Here is an 18,222-nt window from a genome sequence, read left to right on the forward strand (position 1 = left end):
TATCCCCCCTTAACCTCCTCTTTCGTTGTCCCCGAGAGGGGGCAATGACAATAAAGATATTATTATTATTATTATTGTTATTATTATTATTATTATTATTCTCCAGGCTAAACATGCCCAGCTCCCTTAGCCGTTCCTCATAAGGCATCGTTTCCAGGCCTTTGACCATTTTGGTTGCCCTCCTCTGGACACGTTCCAGTTTGTCAGTGTCCTTCTTGAACTGTGGTGCCCAGAACTGGACACAGTACTCCAGGTGAGGTCTGACCAGAGCAGAATACAGTGGCACTATTACTTCCCTTGATCTAGATGCTATACTCCTATTGATGCATCCCAGAATTGCACTGGCTTTTTTAGCTGCCACGTCACACTGTTGGCTCATGTCAAGTTTGTGGTCAACCAAGACTCCTAGATCCTTTTTACATGTACTGCTCTCAAGCCAGGTGTCCCCCATCTTGTATTTGTGCCTCTCATTTTTTTTGCCCAAGTGCAATACTTTACATTTCTCCCTGTTAAAATTCATCTTGTTTGTTTTGGCCCAGTTCTCTAATTTGTCAAGGTCGTTTTGAAGTGTGATCCTGTCCTCTGGGGTGTTAGCCACCACTCCCGGTTTGGTGTCATCTGCAAATTTGATCAGGATGCCCTTGAGTCCATCATCCAAGTCGTTGATAAAGATGTTGAATAAGACCGGGCCCAAGACAGAACCCTGTGGCACCCCACTAGTCACTCTTCTCCAGGATGAAGAGGAACCATTGATGAGCACCCTTTGGGTTCGGTCAGTCAGCCAGTTACAAATCCACTGAGTGGTAGCATAGTCAAGACCACATTTTACCAGCTTCTTTACAAGAATATTATGGGGCACCTTGTCAAATGCCTTGCTGAAATCAAGGTAGGCTACATCCACTGCATTCCCTTCATCTACCAGGCTTCTAATTCTGTCAAAAAACGAGATCAGGTTAGTCTGACATGACTTATTTTTCAGAAATCCATGCTGACTATTGGTGATCACAGCATTCCTTTCTAGGTGCTCACAGACTGTTTGCTTAATGATCTGCTCCAGAATCTTCCCTGGTATTGATGTCAGACTGACTGGGCGGTAATTATTTGGGTCCTCTCTTTTCCCCTTTTTGAAAATAGGGACAACATTTGCCCTCCTCCAGTCTGCCGGGACTTCGCCTGTTCTCCAGGAATTCCCAAAGATGACTGCCAGTGGTTCTGAGATCACATCTGCCAGTTCTTTTAATACTCTTGGATGCAGTTCATCTGGCCCTGGAGACTTGAATACATCTAAACTAGCCAAATATTCTTGTACTATCTCCTTAGTTATTCTGGGCTGTGTTTCCTTTGCTGAATCATTTGCTCCAAATTCTTCAGGTCGGGCATTGTTTTCTTTATCGGAGAAGACTGAGGCAAAGAAGGCATTGAGGAGTTCAGCCCTTTCTGTGTCCCCTGTTTGCATTTCACCATCTTCTCCTCTGAGTGACCCCACTGTTTCTTTGTTCTTCCTTTTGCTATGAACATACCCATAAAAGCCTTTTTTGTTGCTTTTAACCTCTCTAGCAAGCCTGAGTTCATTCTGTGCTTTAGCTTTTCTGACTTTGTGTCTACACGTGCTGGCTATTTGTTTGAATTCCTCTTTGGTGGTTTCCCCCCTTTTCCATTTTTTGTACACATCCTTTTTTAATCTTAATTCAGTTAAAAGTTCTTTAGATAGCCACCCTGGCTTCTTTAGGCACCTTCCATGTTTCCGTCTCATTGGTATTGCCTGACGTTGTGCTTTTACTATCTCCCTCTTAACAAACTCCCAGCCATCATGAACTCCCTTTCCTTTTAGTATTGCTGTCCATGGGATCTCACACAGCACTTCCCTAAGTTTTATGAAGTCGGCTTTCTTAAAGTCAAGAAATTGAGTCCTAGTATGCTTGGCTGCTCCTTTCCGCTGTATAGTAAACTTCAGAAGAGCATGATCACTCGCGCCTAATGATCCTTCCACTTCTACCCCACTAACCAGATCATCAACATTGGTTAGGACCAGATCTAAAATGGCTGTTCCTCTTGTTGCTTCTCCCACTTTCTGGACAATGAAGTTGTCTGCAAGTCCAGTGAGGAATCTGTTTGACCTTATGCTCTTGGCTGAGTTTGACGTCCAACAAATATCCGGGTAATTGAAGTCCCCCATTACTACTATCTCCCTTCCTTTTGCATGCTTGGCCATCTGTTCCAGGAAGGCATCATCTATGTCCTCCGTTTGGCTTGGGGATCTATAGTAAACTCCCACAATGAGGTCTCTGTTATTCTTCTCTCCCTTAATTTTGACCCAAATGCTCTCACTTTGGCTTTGAGGTTCTAAATCTTGGATCTCTTCACAGGTATACACATCCCTGACATATAACGCCACTCCTCCTCCTTTCTTGTCTGGTCTGTTTCTCTGAAATAGATTGTATCCCCCCATTATTACATTCCAATCGTGGGACTTATCCCACCAGGTTTCAGTGATGCCTATTATGTCATATTTAGTTTGCTGTACCAAGAGCTCAAGCTCATCTTGTTTATTTCCCATGCTTTGCGCATTAGTGTACAGACATTGAAGTCCATTAATCATTCCCCCGTGTCTCTTATTTAAGGATTTTTTCCTCCCACCACTAGGTCCGCGTGCTGTTTGCTCCATTTGGTCTATGACATTTGGATGATCATCTTCATTAATTGATAGACTCCTACCTTCAGGAGCACTGTCTCCCTCCCCCACATTAGTCAGTTTAAAGCCCTCCTGATGAGGTTTCTGAGATTTTTGGCAAAAACATTTCTCCCAACCGTTGTGAGGTGCAGCCCATCACTTGCCAGAAGTCCATCTTCAAGAAACTGCAGTCCGTGATCTAAGAATCCAAACCGTTCCTGTTTACACCATTTGCGAAGCCAGCTGTTCACTTCCACTATTTTCCCCTCTCTCCCTGGGCCACGTCGTTCAACTGGGAGGACAGACGAGATGACAATTTGTGCATTTAGTTGCTTCAATTTCCTGCCGAGAGCCTCGTAGTCTCTTTTGATCTTCTGGAGGCTATTGCTTGCAGTGTCATTGGTTCCCACATGAACCTAGAGGAAGGGGTAATTGTCAGTGGGTTTTATGATTCCTTGCAGTCGTTCAGTTACATCTTGGATCTTAGCCCCGGGGAGACAGCACACTTCCCGAGACATCTTGTCAGGCCCACAGATCACTGCTTCTGTTCCCCTCAGTAGGGAATCCCCTATCACCACTACACGCCTCCTCTTGGGTTTGGTCGGGGTTCTTCCGTGAGCTGTCCGTTCCAAGGTCGCCTGCACATTCCCTGAGGACTGACTTTGCTGCTCGTCTTCATATACCTGATCGACTGTAATGAGGGAGAGATCCTCAAATGGAGTATGCTCTCCGTCTTCCATGCTAGGGGAGAGGACCTCAAAGCGATTGTGTATTTCTAAACAATCAGAGTGAACCCTGGGCCTCCTACTTCTTTGAGTCACGTTTCTCCATATATCTGGCTCCTGTGTTGGTGAACTAGCCTCCTTCTCAGGGGAGTCCCCTGTCTCCTCCTTGGTGGGGACGGTGTGCTCTGTTGCTTCCAAGAAGAGCTCCAGCTCTCTAATTCTTTGGAGCGTAGCTACACGTTCCTCCAGTTGCTGGACTTTGTCTTTTAAAAGGGCAATCAACATGCAATTGCTGCAGGTAAAGCTGCCTGCAACCTTTGGCAAGATGGCAAACATTGCGCAGGAATCGCAGGCGACTGCAGCTGTTCCCTCCCCTTCCATCTTGAGATCGTGTCGTTGGGGGTGGCTACAGAGGTCCTCCATCATAAAAAGCTTGAAGACAGGACAAATAACTTTCCCCCCCCCCACACACAAAAAAACCTAGGTCTCCCCCAACAAACGTTTGAGACTAGCTCCCCTAAATCTAAAAGATGGGTATAACTGCGCACGCCGCTAGGCGCGCGCCGCTGCCCTGCAAACTCTGATAAGCTCCTCCCACAGCTAATCCCCTGCCTCAACAGAAACCCTGCCCCCTCTGACCTTTACACAGGGAAAACAGCTAATCAGCCACAAAGAAATACACACACAAGAAAACCCTTTTTGCTCCTTCTTCAACTGCTGCCCTGCAAACTCTGATAAGCTCCTCCCACAGCTAATCCCCTGCCTCAACAGAAACCCTGCCCCCTCTGACCTTTACACAGGGAAAACAGCTAATCAGCCACAAAGAAACACACACACAAGAAAACCCTTTTTGCTCCTTCTTCAACTGCTGCCCTGCAAACTTCTTGCCATCCCTATGTGAAGGGTATTCCGTTAAAGGAATCCAGGGACTCAACTTGGTTTGGTCAACACCTGAGAGGGGGTTGTGCCCGTGCCTGAGTCCAAGGGAGCATCTGGAGGAGTGAACAGAGTCTGTTCCCAGGCTTTTCACCTACCTCAGGTGGTCACCCTTGGCTGACCTATGATAGAGCTCTGGGTCAGCGCTACCTGCAACAGTGTAGAAAGCTAGTCAAACCAGAACCTATGCTACCATTCACTTTTCTGTAATCAATAAAGTTGTGGCCGAAATTCTGCCAAAAACCAAAACTAAAATTTGAGTCATGTAGGTATTTCTTTAGGGGGGAGGTCTCTGGGTCTGAACCATGGAAATATTTCTCCAATCTTATCAGGGGTTTAGACAATAATTTTGTGGAGATTTTCTTTCCATTTTATTTTTGTGGTGGATCTGTTTCTTCATTCTGTGTATGGTGGGAATGGAGCTATCTCCAAAAAAACTGGGATGCATGTGCAGTTGTGCTAAAATATTCACCAAAAGCACAGTGCTGATAGCTTCATTTTGTATTTAGCATCTGGAAAACCAGGCAGTATCATATCTGGATCTGAACATGAAATTTTTGTTCTTGCCTCTTGCCATTTTCTAAGCTACTTCATTTAGTCCTTTTTCTTTAAAAAAAGAAATTTATTATAGTGGCCATCCCAGATAATTTGTTCCATCGGCTAATTACGTGTTGTGTGAATTATGTGTCTGTTTCAGAATAATAGTGGGTGGAAGTATGCATCTTCACTCGATGAAAATGTGAAGACACATCCTTTAATGAGGCCTTTTAAAACACTGACCGAAAAGGTAATAAAGGAAAGATCAAACTTCATTATTTAATGAAACAAACGATTTTATGTGCATGTTTTGTTTGCATGTTTCATTAATATGTGAATATCACTGATGCTGCAAGGTGCATCATTTTAATAAGCATTAAAATATGACAAGATTTAAATCCAAATCATGTTAAGTTTAGCTTTCCAAATTGTATACAGTGAGAAGACCTTTGTACGATACCCCAGTTTAGACTTACTCTAGGTGAAATGTTACAAAATTTGTATATATCTTTTTTTAAGGAAAAGGAAATCTATCGATGGCCTGCCAGAGAATCTCTTAAAACCATGTTAGCAATGGGATGGAGCCTAGAAAGGACGAAAGAAGGCGATTCAATGGTACAACAACGTGAAAGCGAAAAGCTCCGTAGCATATCACAGTCCAGCCAAGTAAGGCAGAACTTTCTTATAAAAAAAGACTAGAGAAAAATATGAGCTGATTTTTCTCCCTGCAAACTAATGCTATTTCTGTTTTGCTATTTAAAAAAAAAAAAAACACCTTTGTAGAAATATTGGTGTGGTGAACCAGTCCTGTGAAATGTGTTAAGAATATTGCTTGCCACACTCTGAGATGGAGAGCATGTTGGAACATTCACAATAGCAATTCACCATGGCAAATTGTTCCAGTTGCCAATTTATTGTGACTTTTTCATATCTAATGATCAGGTGACTCAGCCCTTATTTGTGAGGAAAGTTTTTCGACACAATACAGTTTTTAATAGAATGCTATTTTCCCTCCCACTTGCTCCACAGGGAGGAATATGCAAACTAGATAGATCTTACCTTGCTGTGGGAGGACAGAACCTCTAGCTTTCTTCCTGCCTTGCTCCCATGCAGGTTGGGTGACAGCTGTACGCTGTCATCTACACTATGCAGCCCGACCCCATGATATTGGACAGGAATCTGTAGACTTAGCACTCACTCACACCTGTAGAACATGGCTCCACGAAGACACATCTTTCTAGTGCAGGGGTCTAAATTTGAGTTCATCCACTTTGTACTTCATAGGTCTTGTGTGTCAGCAGTTGTATGGTCCCCCAGCAAGCCTCTCTTTCACTGTAGTGGCAGGGATTTAGCTTGTCAGGGACTGAAGAAACATGGCTCCTTCCAGGCTTCCATGCCACCTTCTAGAGAATTCCCCAACACTCTGGCGCTGATTTTCAGGGGATGATGGGGACTTCAGGATATTGGCAAAAATCTGCTCTCCTGCTGCATTAAATGATGCTTCCACTGGATCAAAAGCCTTTCCACGAGTGTGATGGTACTAACTGAATTTCACCCTAATTTAAGTTTTTTAATAACACTTAGCACCAGGCATTTTGCATCCTTAAAATAACTTCATTCAATATAGACATGTAAAGAATCTAAATATGCAAAAAAACCACAACCAACAACCACTAATTCTTCCTTTTAATAATAGGGAAATGGATACAACCCAGCACCACTTGATCTTTCAAATGTTGTACTCTCCAGAGAAATCCAGGTTTGTATAAGACTATTCAAAAATGTAGGAAAACACCTATTCATACTTAAATAAGAGCAACAAGGGCCAACCAGAGAGTGTCCTTATGTTCAAAAGTACCGTGGGGAGACCTGCTCTAGCCACAGAACAGAAAGTATCATAACCATAAGGCATTTCAAACAAACCACATCCAACATAAATAGGTCCTCATTTCCCTAGGATCCGCACCATGAGCCATAAAGGGCATCCTTTATGGTAATATCTGCCCTGACTCCATCTATGTAACAAAGCATTGGAAGACACAAGATGGAACTAGCCTTTCCCTGGGCAGATGCCCTCATAGGTATTCCTCCTTCCCTGCTTAACACTTACTATAAATGATATATTTAAATACTATAATATATATTTCTGAAAAATTGTATTATTTCTTTTGATTTTGGATTATTCTTTCTTGATTTGGTGGTGATACAGGGAATGGTTGAAGTGGTAGCAGAAAACTATCATAACATTTGGGCTAAAAAGAAGAAAACTGAATTGGAAAGTAAAGGTAAGACTGAAATGTTTTGTGTGAAACCTGATATTCAGTAGGGGAATATCTGAAAATAGAGATGACATTATAAGAATAGCCTTAGGCTGCAATCCTAAACCCACTTACTTGGGAGTAATATCAATGGAATTCAATGGGACTTACCTCTAAGTAGACGAAATGACGACCACAGTCTTAATTTGTCTGTCAATTCCTGTTGTAAATATTAACACTTCTCTCATCTTACCATAGGTGGAGGTAGCCATCCTTTATTAGTACCTTATGACACTTTGACAGCCAAAGAAAAGTCTCGGGATAGGGAGAAAGCACAAGAACTGTTTAAATTTCTTCTAGTGAATGGCATTGTCATATCCAGGCAAGTTGTATATCACTGTGTAACTGTGTTGCCCTAGTTTTTTGTTCTATTTCTCTTGCTTTGGACATAGCTAAATAAACCTTTTCCCAATCATTTTTAACCTCTCTTGCAATCCTGAGCTCATTTTGAGCTTTGGCACACTTGACCTTGTTGGCTACTCATGTATACCCTTCCTTCATGGTTTAACCTTTCATCCATGCTCTTCTTAAATCTCAGCTCATCTGTAAGCTCCTTATGAAGCCACACCATATTCTTTAGATGCCTCCCACTTTTCTTACTGCATTTGAGCCTTCAATATTTCACCTTTAAGAAACTCCCATCCATTATGAATCCCCTTCACTTTGAGTATTTTTGACCATGGGGCCTTTCAGTTTTTTCAAAATTGGCCTTCTTAAAGTCCAGAGTGCATCTCCAGCTACCCTCAGCTTCCCCTTGCCTCCATATCATGAAACCCAAGAGGGTGTGATTACTTCCTCCCAAGATTCCCAGTACTGTATATCAGTTCCTCCCTGTTGGTGAGATTGTGGCTAGATGCATCCTATGTCCTATGACTCTGTCATTGAGAGACAGATGCAAATTGACATCTGGTCTGAGCTCCATATGTTGGGAAGAAATTGTTGGGTGCAGAGGCTCTGAGTTATATATTGAAAGATAAGAAGAAGGTCATGCCTTCTGCATTCCAGTAATGAAACAGCAAAATTTGTTTTAATGATACCATCCATATCAAATTAGTCATTCCTTACAATCCGGATTCAGAGACCTTGATATTTGGCCCAGTTTTCCTTCCCAGGGGCAGTTCAGATTTCAGTCTAGAGAGCAGCAGCCTAGTTCAGGAGTCCCAGATGTTACACCATCCAGAGGAGGAATGCAGCAAAATCAATTCTGACTCTCCAAAGCCACCATTGGGGGTGTGGGTTGCTTCATGTTGCTACCAGGTGAGAAGCAAGCAAATTTCATCACTGGTTGAAGAATTATGTTAAGGATATTCTATAGAATTTCAAACCCTTCTGACAAGTCACTTCACATGAAGCTCAGAAATCCAGAGAAACAGGAATTGATGCAAGCAGCCATGGGTCATCTTCTTCAGATAGCTGCAGTCAAGCAAGTAACCTCAGAACAGAGGTTTTCAGGTGTTTATTGTTCCAAAGAAAGGGGACACTTGGCAGATGATACTGGATTTGAAGTTCTTGGACAAGTTTGTAACATACTGAATTTTTTGTATGGAATCGTTGATCTCCCTTTGGGAGGCATAACTACCTGGCTTCAGCAGATTTCACCAAGGCCTATCTCCATGTGCCAATCCACCCAGAGCATTGACAGTTTCTCAGCTTTGCCTATGCAGGTCAACATTTTCAGTTCAGCATTTTAGGGCTCTCTCAAAAATACATTTATGGTAAATGAATGGTCCCTTTTTCCCACTTAGAAGCTGCAATCCTAAAAAATGGGCAATTTCAAATAATGTTTCAAAAGTAACATGTACAATATGATAAAGTAGCTCAGCTTGAAGTCATTAATATTAAGCAAACATGCTTCTTTTTACTAGAGGCTTAAGTGCCATGGAGATGGATGCTTCATCCATGGAAAAGAGGTTTGCCTATAAATTTCTGAAGAAGATTCTCAAATACGTTGACTCTGCTCAAGAATTCATTGCACATTTAGGTAAGTTTCTGTAGGCTACTAATCAGAAAGGCAGATTTTACCCTAATTCAGTTACAGTCCCTATTGTTGTCATTTCCTTGTGAAGTGGCATGGACTGTGCAGCGCTTTGATCCTTACTTGCTGTGCAGAAGTGTTACAGGCCTGCTTGACCTTGCACATTGAGCATCCATAGCAGCCTCTGTCTTCCTGAGCCCACCACCCCACACGTATCTGGACAAGAGAAGGGGAAAGGAGAGGTGGCCATGACAGGCACCCTTAATGTAGCTTTTCCTTTGAGGAAACATCCCTTGCCCAGTATGAATGTCATGCAGAAAATGCCAGTCCCACCCACATGGTGCTTTTTTCTCAAAGGAATAGTGCCCAAACTGTTAATGCAGAGTCCCAGTGAGAAAAGATCACTCTGTTCTCTTTCCAGCAGAAGAAAGGGTCCTCAGCACTAGTTTCCCTACAGAATGCTGCTCCCAGGAGGGGCAAGGGTGCTTGGAGCTTTTTCAACGGCTGCCTCTACTGCCCCATCTTCTGCCTCAGGGGGGAAGAGAGAAGCTTTGATGGTGGGTGAAGATGCTGGCCAAGCATCTTCAAGGGAATTATGTACACACGAGCTTCGTGGTCTTTTGTGTTCACACATGTCTTTCAAGAAAGAAAAAAGGGATGCTCCCTTACCCTTAACTTCACATTTAAGAAGCTCCTTTCAAAGCAATGTTGAATAGTGTGGAGAACAGGAGGGTGAAGTTAGGCATGCTACTGATTCTTCATTTGAGTTAGTATGGCCACCCAAGTGCAATTTTTATTTTTGAAATTTGTATACCATACTTTATCAATTGATTCCAGAGTGCTTTACAACATTAAAACAACAAAATTCAGTAAGAAGTATAAAATTAAGAGAAGGTTAAAACATTATAAAAACAGCAGAATATATGATGATGATGATGATGATGATGATGATGATGATGGCCTGTGGTCATGTGAGAGGATTTACCCAATCCACTGTCCCCAGCATCCCACTTCTAAATCTACGCTTCAGGTGATCCAATAGTTCTTTTTGCCAAACCTGTAACTTATGGGCCATATCTCACCCTAAAAAGAGGCACCCAAATACTCTCCCAAAATCTGTCATTAAAAAATATCTCTTGGGTTTGTTCTTGCCTGTTCCAGTGATTCCCCCACTGTGATTACATGATGCCAAAAAGTTATTTGTGCTTCACATAAATGAAGCAGCACTTAAATGAAAAACCATTTCAAAAAAAGAAAAGGAAAAAACTCATTGGGGGGGGATTCAAAAATAGGAGTTGAGCACACACAGATGGACTTTATCACTTCATCTTCAGCATCCACAAGATCTTAAGCAGCTTTATCATTTATCACGTTTGCCTAAATAGAGATGATCACTAAATAGGAGCACATAGTTGCCTCTTCTGTTCCTATATAAATCATATGGTTGGTGCTTCTGAAATTTTGACTTCATGTATTTCAAAAGCCCATGGAAGATGTAAATCGATATTTCTGCCTAGTGTTTGTTGGGTTGGAATAACGACAGACGAGTAGCAACTTCCCAGCAAGTGTTATTTACCATTTTATTGTTTCTCTCCAGAAGCTATTGTCACCAGTGGAAAAACTGAGAAATCACCACATGACCAAGAAATTAAGTTCTTTGCGAAAGTGAGTTGTTACATTAAAAAACAAATGAACTACTTTAACTTTCACTGTAATGCAAGAATGTAGTATGTATTAATGTTGAGATTTTGTAAAGAAACCCAAATAAATTGGTATTGAAAATTGGTTAGTGCTCTCTCTCTCTCTCTCTCTCTCTCTCTCTCTCTCCCTCTCCCTCTCCCTCTCCCTCTCCCTCTCCCTCTCCCTCTCTCTCCCTCTCCCTCTCCCTCCCCCCCTCTCTTGATGTGGGGCTGCCATCATGCAGCCCGCATTGGAAGATTTGTAGTGCCTCATCACAGTCTTGGATTTAGATGATGTTGAGGCAGGGTTGGAGGGCAAAGTGAAGGCAGGTTTATACAACAGCAGTGGCCATGGCATGGGAGCAAGAAGGGAGGGACACCAAGAGGGGAATAGTGGTGGTTTAAAACAATGGTGGAAGTTTAAGTAAAGCAGCAATGGAGGGACACTTGTACCTCCAATGACAGTGTAGGATCCACGAGTACCCTCAAGCAGCTCACTTTCTTCTTCAAGGAGAGTGAAGCCTCATCCAAAATAGGTTGCGTTCTATTCATTCAGACTGAAGAACCACCCCAGTTGCCGTCTGATTTCTGTGAGAGAGAATTTTCATTTTGTCTAGGGTTAAAACCTCACTAAACACTGAGAAGGGACATGGGTGGCACTGTGGGTTAAACCACAGAGCCTAGGATTTGCCAATCAGAAGGTCAGCAGTTTGAATCCCCGTGACGGGGTGAACTCCCATTGCTTGGTCCCAGCTCCTGCCAACCTAGCAGTTCGAAAGCACATCAAAGTGCAAGTAGATAAATAGGTACCGCTCCGGCAGGAAGGTAAACGGCATTTCCGTGCGCTGCTCTGGTTCACCAGAAGTGGCTTAGTCATGCTGGCCACATGACCCGGAAGCTGTACGCTGGCTCCCTCGGCCAATAAAGCGAGATGAGCGCCGCAACCCCAGAGTCAGCCACGACTGGACCTAATGGTCAGGGGTCCCTTTACCTTTAAACACTGAGAAAGATGGCGGGTAGATAAGGAACAGGAAGTTGAAAGGTATGAAGGAAGGGTGTAAAGTAAGATATGGACTGAAAAAAGAATAAATGCCATCATGGGAATTAATTATTTAATTAACAAGTTAAAAGTTAAAGGAATTGCTAACTGGTTAAATTTTTCAACTGTAAACTTTTAAACTTCACTTTAAAAAATGTTAGCTTTATCCTTTTTACAAGTTAAAGCTAAAACTTTTTATCTGAATTCCCTAGGTTCTGCTTCCACTAGTTGACCAGTATTTTACCAACCATTGCCTGTATTTCCTCTCCTCCCCAACTAAGCCACTCAGCAGTAGTGGATATGCTTCAAATAAAGAAAAAGAAATGGTAGCAAGGTATGTAAGTAAGAAAAAATACAGTCTATGACACTGGAAAAATCACGATATAATAAAGGTATTAGGCTCTTTAAAATGTTTATTTCATATATCCTTATAACTCTAGTCAGTTGGTTTTTTTTATAATCCAAACTTGTATTTTAATTATATTAGTCTACATTGAGTGGTCACACACGTGCCTCTTCATATAGTCACCTTACACTCTGGTGATGCAGATAATAGAACAATAATATGAAAAATAACATGAATAACTTGACATACATATCTTTTGTGTAGATTTAGTTAGAAATGTAATTACAAAAAGAAGTAAAACTCCTTTCTTACTGGTTCAGAATACTGTCATTTTTATTTATTTCTCTACATTATTGATTTTCTCGCTGATTCTCTTGTCTTTCTTTCAAATTATTCTCCTGGGGGAGATAGGTTTTTTGTTTTGTTTTCTAAATAGATTTTTTTTAAGATACCAAATAAGATTTTTCCAAACGTTTCACTTTTGGCGACGTTTTAATCTAGATATAATTCTCAAATTATATCTAAGTGTTTTCATTCACAATATACTGATTTTATTGCTCATGTTCTGTATTATATATAGAACACTTTATCAGACACTTTTCTAAAATGCAAATATGTTGCTTTTGGTTTCTCACTTTCTGTTTGTAAGTCCATTAAAATACTATCCAATCTTTCCTGGTATTATTTATTCTTTAGAATCCTATGTTGTTGTTTATTCATGGTTTTGGTTTTTGCTCATGGAAGGAGGACATCCTTGTGGGTGAGTCCTCCTATCTACTTCAAAGATTCAGAGGTTCCAAAGGCTTCCAGAACTTCTGTTGGGAGCGAGAGCCCTCTCAAATATTGTCCAACCTCACCTAGAGGTAGCATGGTATCCATTACTTTCCAAGGTATGGGTTGTTGCTGTTTTCTTGACTCTTCTCCGTAACTAGTTTAAGCTAGTTAGTAAAGTCTTAGGCTTTTGTTTGTTTGTTTGGGGACTCACTGCTGAAGAGGTGATAAAGTAGTCAGCCACAAACAAAACAAGTTGGCATTCTGCATCCCTCCAGGAGTTGCCTGGATCTTATTCGGGAGGGTTGATTTATTCCACTTGTGTCTAAAAGCACCTCAGCATCTGGGGCAGAGATGGAAAACATGTGACCCTCTGGATGTTGTTAGACTGCAACTCCCATCAGCCCCAACCATGATGGCCATAGAGATGATTGTAGTTATATCCAGCAACATATGGAGGGCTGCAGATTCACCATCCCTGATCAGCGGGTAAAATCTTCAGTGTTGACCTCTACTGCCATCCATTATTGATGGCAAATCATTTCTGTCCTGGGTTCCATCACTGGGTATAGAGAGTGGTAGTCCAAGCAATGAAAAAGGTGCCTGACAAAAATAAGGAATGAAGCGCAATGAAAATCAAAGGAATTGACAGCTTCACTCCTTGAAGACTGATCTATTGTGCTTTCCCTTTAGGTCTAATACCATGGAAACAGTTACAGATAACTGTAAACAGAATTGTTCTGCCTATGAGTACAGTCTACCTACTGTTAATGTAGTCCTTGTGATGAACCCACCATGCTCATTTTTACAGGAGGGTTGGGGGAAGACATCTCAGACAGGTGTGTAGATCTTACTGAAGAGGGAAATCCAGGGGACACTTAAACTGCCCCACAGGAAGAGGGAGACTAAATCATGTTGGGTTTCTTAATCCAGCCATTCTCCTACAGCTTTTCTCCTCCTGCGTACTTCTTAAATTGAGTCCTTGATTAATACAAACCTCAGAGCACTGGAACTTCACCACCTTCCTTTGTAGAAAGCTGGTGTCAACCAAGAGCTACTAATGTAACCTCCCTTTCTCAGTCTAATCCAGGGTTTGTTGGAGCAGCATACTAGTTTCCATAGCCTGCTGCTTGTTTTGCCTAGGAAGAATGCTCATCCGCTGTGTCAACTCCCAAGTGGAGGGAGAAGGCAGGCAGGACTGGGCAGAGGGAAACCTTCCCGGCAGGGTGGACCAGGAGTTTGGATTGCTATGTTAATCAATTGAGTGTGGATTGCTAGCTTCTAATCTAAAGCCCATCCTATTTTGGGGTGCTACGCTTTTTGGTGATTCCCTGAATGATGCACTAACTAAAATGAAGTTTAAAAGCCTATATTATCTGTTCCCAAATAAGGAGAAGCAGAAGGTTAATATAAGGAGTCAGAAATCATTTTGCAATCAGAGTTCCTTTTTGAGCTAGCTAATTTTGACCTATCAGGTATTAATAGTAAAATATAGCCACTAGCCAGAACTAAGCAGCAGTAGAGACAAAATTCTGTTTGATGCCATATTTTACCAGTGAGAGAGAAACTAATATTTCTTCTGCATGTGGGAACCGTCAACTAATCACCCTTCAGCCTAATGTCCAGTCTTTTGGAAATTTGTATAAGAAAGAACTGTGTACCAAGGTGGTCATTGTTGCCTTTTTCTGTTGAGCAAACCAAGGTTCTGGAAGCTTAAGAAAATCACAAAATCAGATCAACAGCTTCTATTATTGTTGATGGACCTATTCCCATAATGCCCAATGTACTATTTATACCTAGTTTTGCCCCATTGCATGAAAATTTAACAATTTAAACGGGCTAGGATATGCTCATACAATAATTAATATAATTGTGGCTTCTCATAAAAGATATTCAATCAAACATAAAAACTGCTAGAAAGTGTGCTTAAGCTGTTGCCAAAGAAAGAAGGTGGCGCTCAATAAGACTAATGTCCCTCATTTACTGAGACTTTTAATGCAGAACTTTCACAGGGGCTATAATCTGAAATTATACCTGCCGAGACACTCACACAATAAGCACACAATAAGCAAAATTTGAAAATGGTCTGTTTAATTAGTCTACTTCCAGTGCATATATTCTCTTCATATAATTCTTCCATCAGGTTCTTCTTATTGCTGACAAAACCATATTTAAGCCAATTCATATGCTCTCAGACCAACTCCTGACCTTGAAAGTCCAGTTCCTGGTAGCAGTTAGAATATCTGGTGGCAGGAAGGATGTCTTAGCTGTATGCTCTTGCCTTTCAGGAACCCAGGCACTGATGTCTTTATTTAGAAGATTTATGAAATCTTGCTTTAGCTGAGATTCCTGCATTGCAGTGGGTTGGATTTGATGGCCTTTAGGGTCCCTTCCAACTCTACAATTCTATGATTCTGTGATTCCCTAAAGTAATTTGTCCCACAGAATGCAGGAATTGGTTCTCTCCTATTTTCCCCCTAACTCATTCCGAGAGAGAGAGAGAGAGAGAGAGAGAGAGAGAGAGGCTTACGTTGGATACATGTTGGATACTCAATATGTATTTATGGAGAACAATATTTACTAAATAAGTAATTGGGCTTCAGATTCCTTGTTTATTTTCTTCCATAGTTTCTTGGGACAGAAAGATTTCTAGAGCAACTCTAAATATGTGGCTTTGGACTCCTTGTTCCCTGGAGTAGTGTGATACTCTAAAAAAAGATATATGTGCCTCTCTTCCTCAAAGACTGTATGACATTAGTGTACTAATGACCTTTTAAGCCACCAGGAGGTATTTTGGCACATTGAGTCTGAGGGTAGGCACCATAGCTGGTCTGATTACTAACCCACCATTATCTCATATCTGAAGAGTAGCTGCTGGATGGGCACTCAGTACACCTACTTCTGTATAGATACCTTCACTGAAGCACAATTACAGCAAAGAATCCTATCACAGATGGTGGGCGGGGTATTGAAGTTAGGTCTCGCCTCTTGATGGGTTCTGGTGCTTGAAGGATATCCTTGCATGACCTAGGAAAACATTGCTTATCCTGAGGGTTCTTTCTGGTCATGAAAAGGAGGACATCCTGCATTATTTCACACTAGAATCTTGAAATGACCTCTTGTCCTGGTGGAGTTAACTAAAGTTGCAGTATTAGAACTTAATAATAGTAATTTATTTCTGGTTAGATGATCTTTTGTTCCTCAGCTGTTGGAAGCCTCCAAAACTGAGAGGTTTCCTCCTCCCAGCAGAGATTCCAGAAGCCTCTGGAAGTCCTGCCTTCTTGAAATGGATGGGAGGAGTCAGCCATCAAAGGATGTTCTCCTTTCCATGACAAGAAAGAGCCCTCATAAGTAAGTCCAATAATTATTTCCATTATCTTCTGATGACTTTTATCTTCTCAACTTCATTTTGTCTTGCTTACTATTTGGTTACTAAAAGTAGAACTGATAAAGCAGAAAGTATAAGTTGTTTTCCCCCCTGGTGCCATAACCTTATGTAGCAATGCTTCAACATAACTGTTATTTGTAATCAATTTTTTTAAAAAAATTGAATTCTCTATTTTTTCACATTCTTAAGTTCTTTTATTTTGTACCTTCAAAAAGAAACAACCATTACAGAATGATTTGGTTACATAACATATAGTGGTCAAAGAGCTTATTTGTGAAACAAAATTAAAAAATATTTAGAATAGTATTCACTTTCCCCCTAGATGTATAGAAAATAATTTCTAAATGCATTTATTATCAAACTCAGCTTCTGTTTAATTCAAAACATACTTTGTATCTTTGTTTCACATCTACCATTCTCACAGTTGCTCCTCACGACTGTATTAATTTATTATCTAAACAAATCTTTAACCCCTCTGTATTTTTCCTGCTGTTTTGCATTCTTTTCGGCTTTAGCCTTTTCTGCAAACTTGCTGCTCTTGTTAGACATAGGATTTCACTTTTTGGTAAGTTAAGAAAGATTTTCATTAAGTTATCATCACAAGTTGTCTGGGATATTTCTGGGGTGATGAGAAATTGTTGGATGCTTTTTAGCTAGTAATCATGAAAAGGATTTTTTTAAAAAAAGATAAAGTATCCCTGAACTGTCCCTTTGTAGTGTCCTTTCAAGCTCTCCTGCTGTCATACCCTGGGACAATTCTGTAAAAATTGTTTACGAGTCCCATTTCCTGCTTCTGTATCAACATACATCTGCTTTGTTTTCTGACTACGGTGTTATCAATAATATATTTAAGCAAATGCAGAAGAGCATGATAATATCATGCAAAGTACTAGATACTACTGGAAGAGAAGTTTTAGTATGTTGTGGAGGAGCAATCATAGCATCTTGCTAAGTACAATATACTATCCTTGCACAAACTGCACAGAAACTTGATAATTTGCAGAGTGATGCTATGGGTGGTGGTGGTGAGCTTCTTTGGTGGAGCTCCCACCGTTACCTAAACCCTTTTGGCTTCAACTCAGATACATTTTCCCCCATAAATGTTTTTTCAGCCAGGAGCTAAGACTATAAGACTCCTGAGTGAGGTCCTTACTCACAAGTGTGAAGGGAGGGCGTGGAGGCAAATATGGGAGAGCCACTTACAAGAGGCTGAAGAAGGGAAATGCCAAGGAAGAAAGACTTCTGAAGCGTCTCTTTGAGACAATCATAGCACAGAGCTGAGAAGGAGCATGGGTGAGATCCAGCTCCCTTCTACTGAGGCATTAGACCACAGATTGGAGCCTTAAAGGTGCAAGGCACAGATGACATTCTGCACATCTTCTAATCTTTTGGATTTTTGGTTCCCCTGAACACTCTACATATTTTCAGATTGGCAGTTCTCTAATCAAAGAAATCCAAGTAAATTATGAATGGGGGGAAATATAAAAGGCAAGTAGAAAGGGCAGTCTACATGCTATCCATTAATCTAATAATTAGATGATGTAAGAAGAAAAATCAGCAAAGATTCCAGCTTTTGTTAAAAGAATATTCGATTTCCCCAGCGTAAGTGGGTTTAATAAATGTATTAATTTTTATTTTACCTTTTTAAAAGGAGAATTTAAAAGAGCAACACATTTCCCCATTCATTTTGAATAGGTAGTGATGCTGCTACAATGGTTAGCTGCCTACACATCTTAGCTCAGACACTAGACACAAGGTAAGTTTACTCCTTTTATCAATCTTATATGTGAACACTATTTCACCCAAAGAATTTTTTCCAAAAATATTTCCCCCCCCC

The 18,222-nt window shown here is 41.0% G+C and overlaps 1 protein-coding gene across 1 annotated transcript in view; it reads left to right on the forward strand.

Moving 5' to 3' along the window:
* The window catches only part of RYR3 (ryanodine receptor 3), a 286,017-nt gene that overhangs the window by 182,560 nt on the left and 85,235 nt on the right, over positions 1-18,222 (forward strand). The window contains exons 53-62 of the mRNA XM_082241418.1: positions 5,030-5,119; positions 5,389-5,535; positions 6,566-6,628; positions 7,079-7,154; positions 7,386-7,509; positions 9,053-9,168; positions 10,760-10,827; positions 12,093-12,214; positions 16,901-16,950; positions 18,081-18,141. Coding sequence (XP_082097544.1) covers positions 5,030-5,119; positions 5,389-5,535; positions 6,566-6,628; positions 7,079-7,154; positions 7,386-7,509; positions 9,053-9,168; positions 10,760-10,827; positions 12,093-12,214; positions 16,901-16,950; positions 18,081-18,141 — 917 coding nt within the window. The remainder of the gene's footprint in view (positions 1-5,029; positions 5,120-5,388; positions 5,536-6,565; positions 6,629-7,078; positions 7,155-7,385; positions 7,510-9,052; positions 9,169-10,759; positions 10,828-12,092; positions 12,215-16,900; positions 16,951-18,080; positions 18,142-18,222) is intronic.

The sequence above is a fragment of the Podarcis vaucheri genome (assembly GCF_965113315.1).
Source record: "Podarcis vaucheri genome assembly, chromosome: 1".
Classification (NCBI taxonomy): domain Eukaryota; kingdom Metazoa; phylum Chordata; class Lepidosauria; order Squamata; family Lacertidae; genus Podarcis; species Podarcis vaucheri.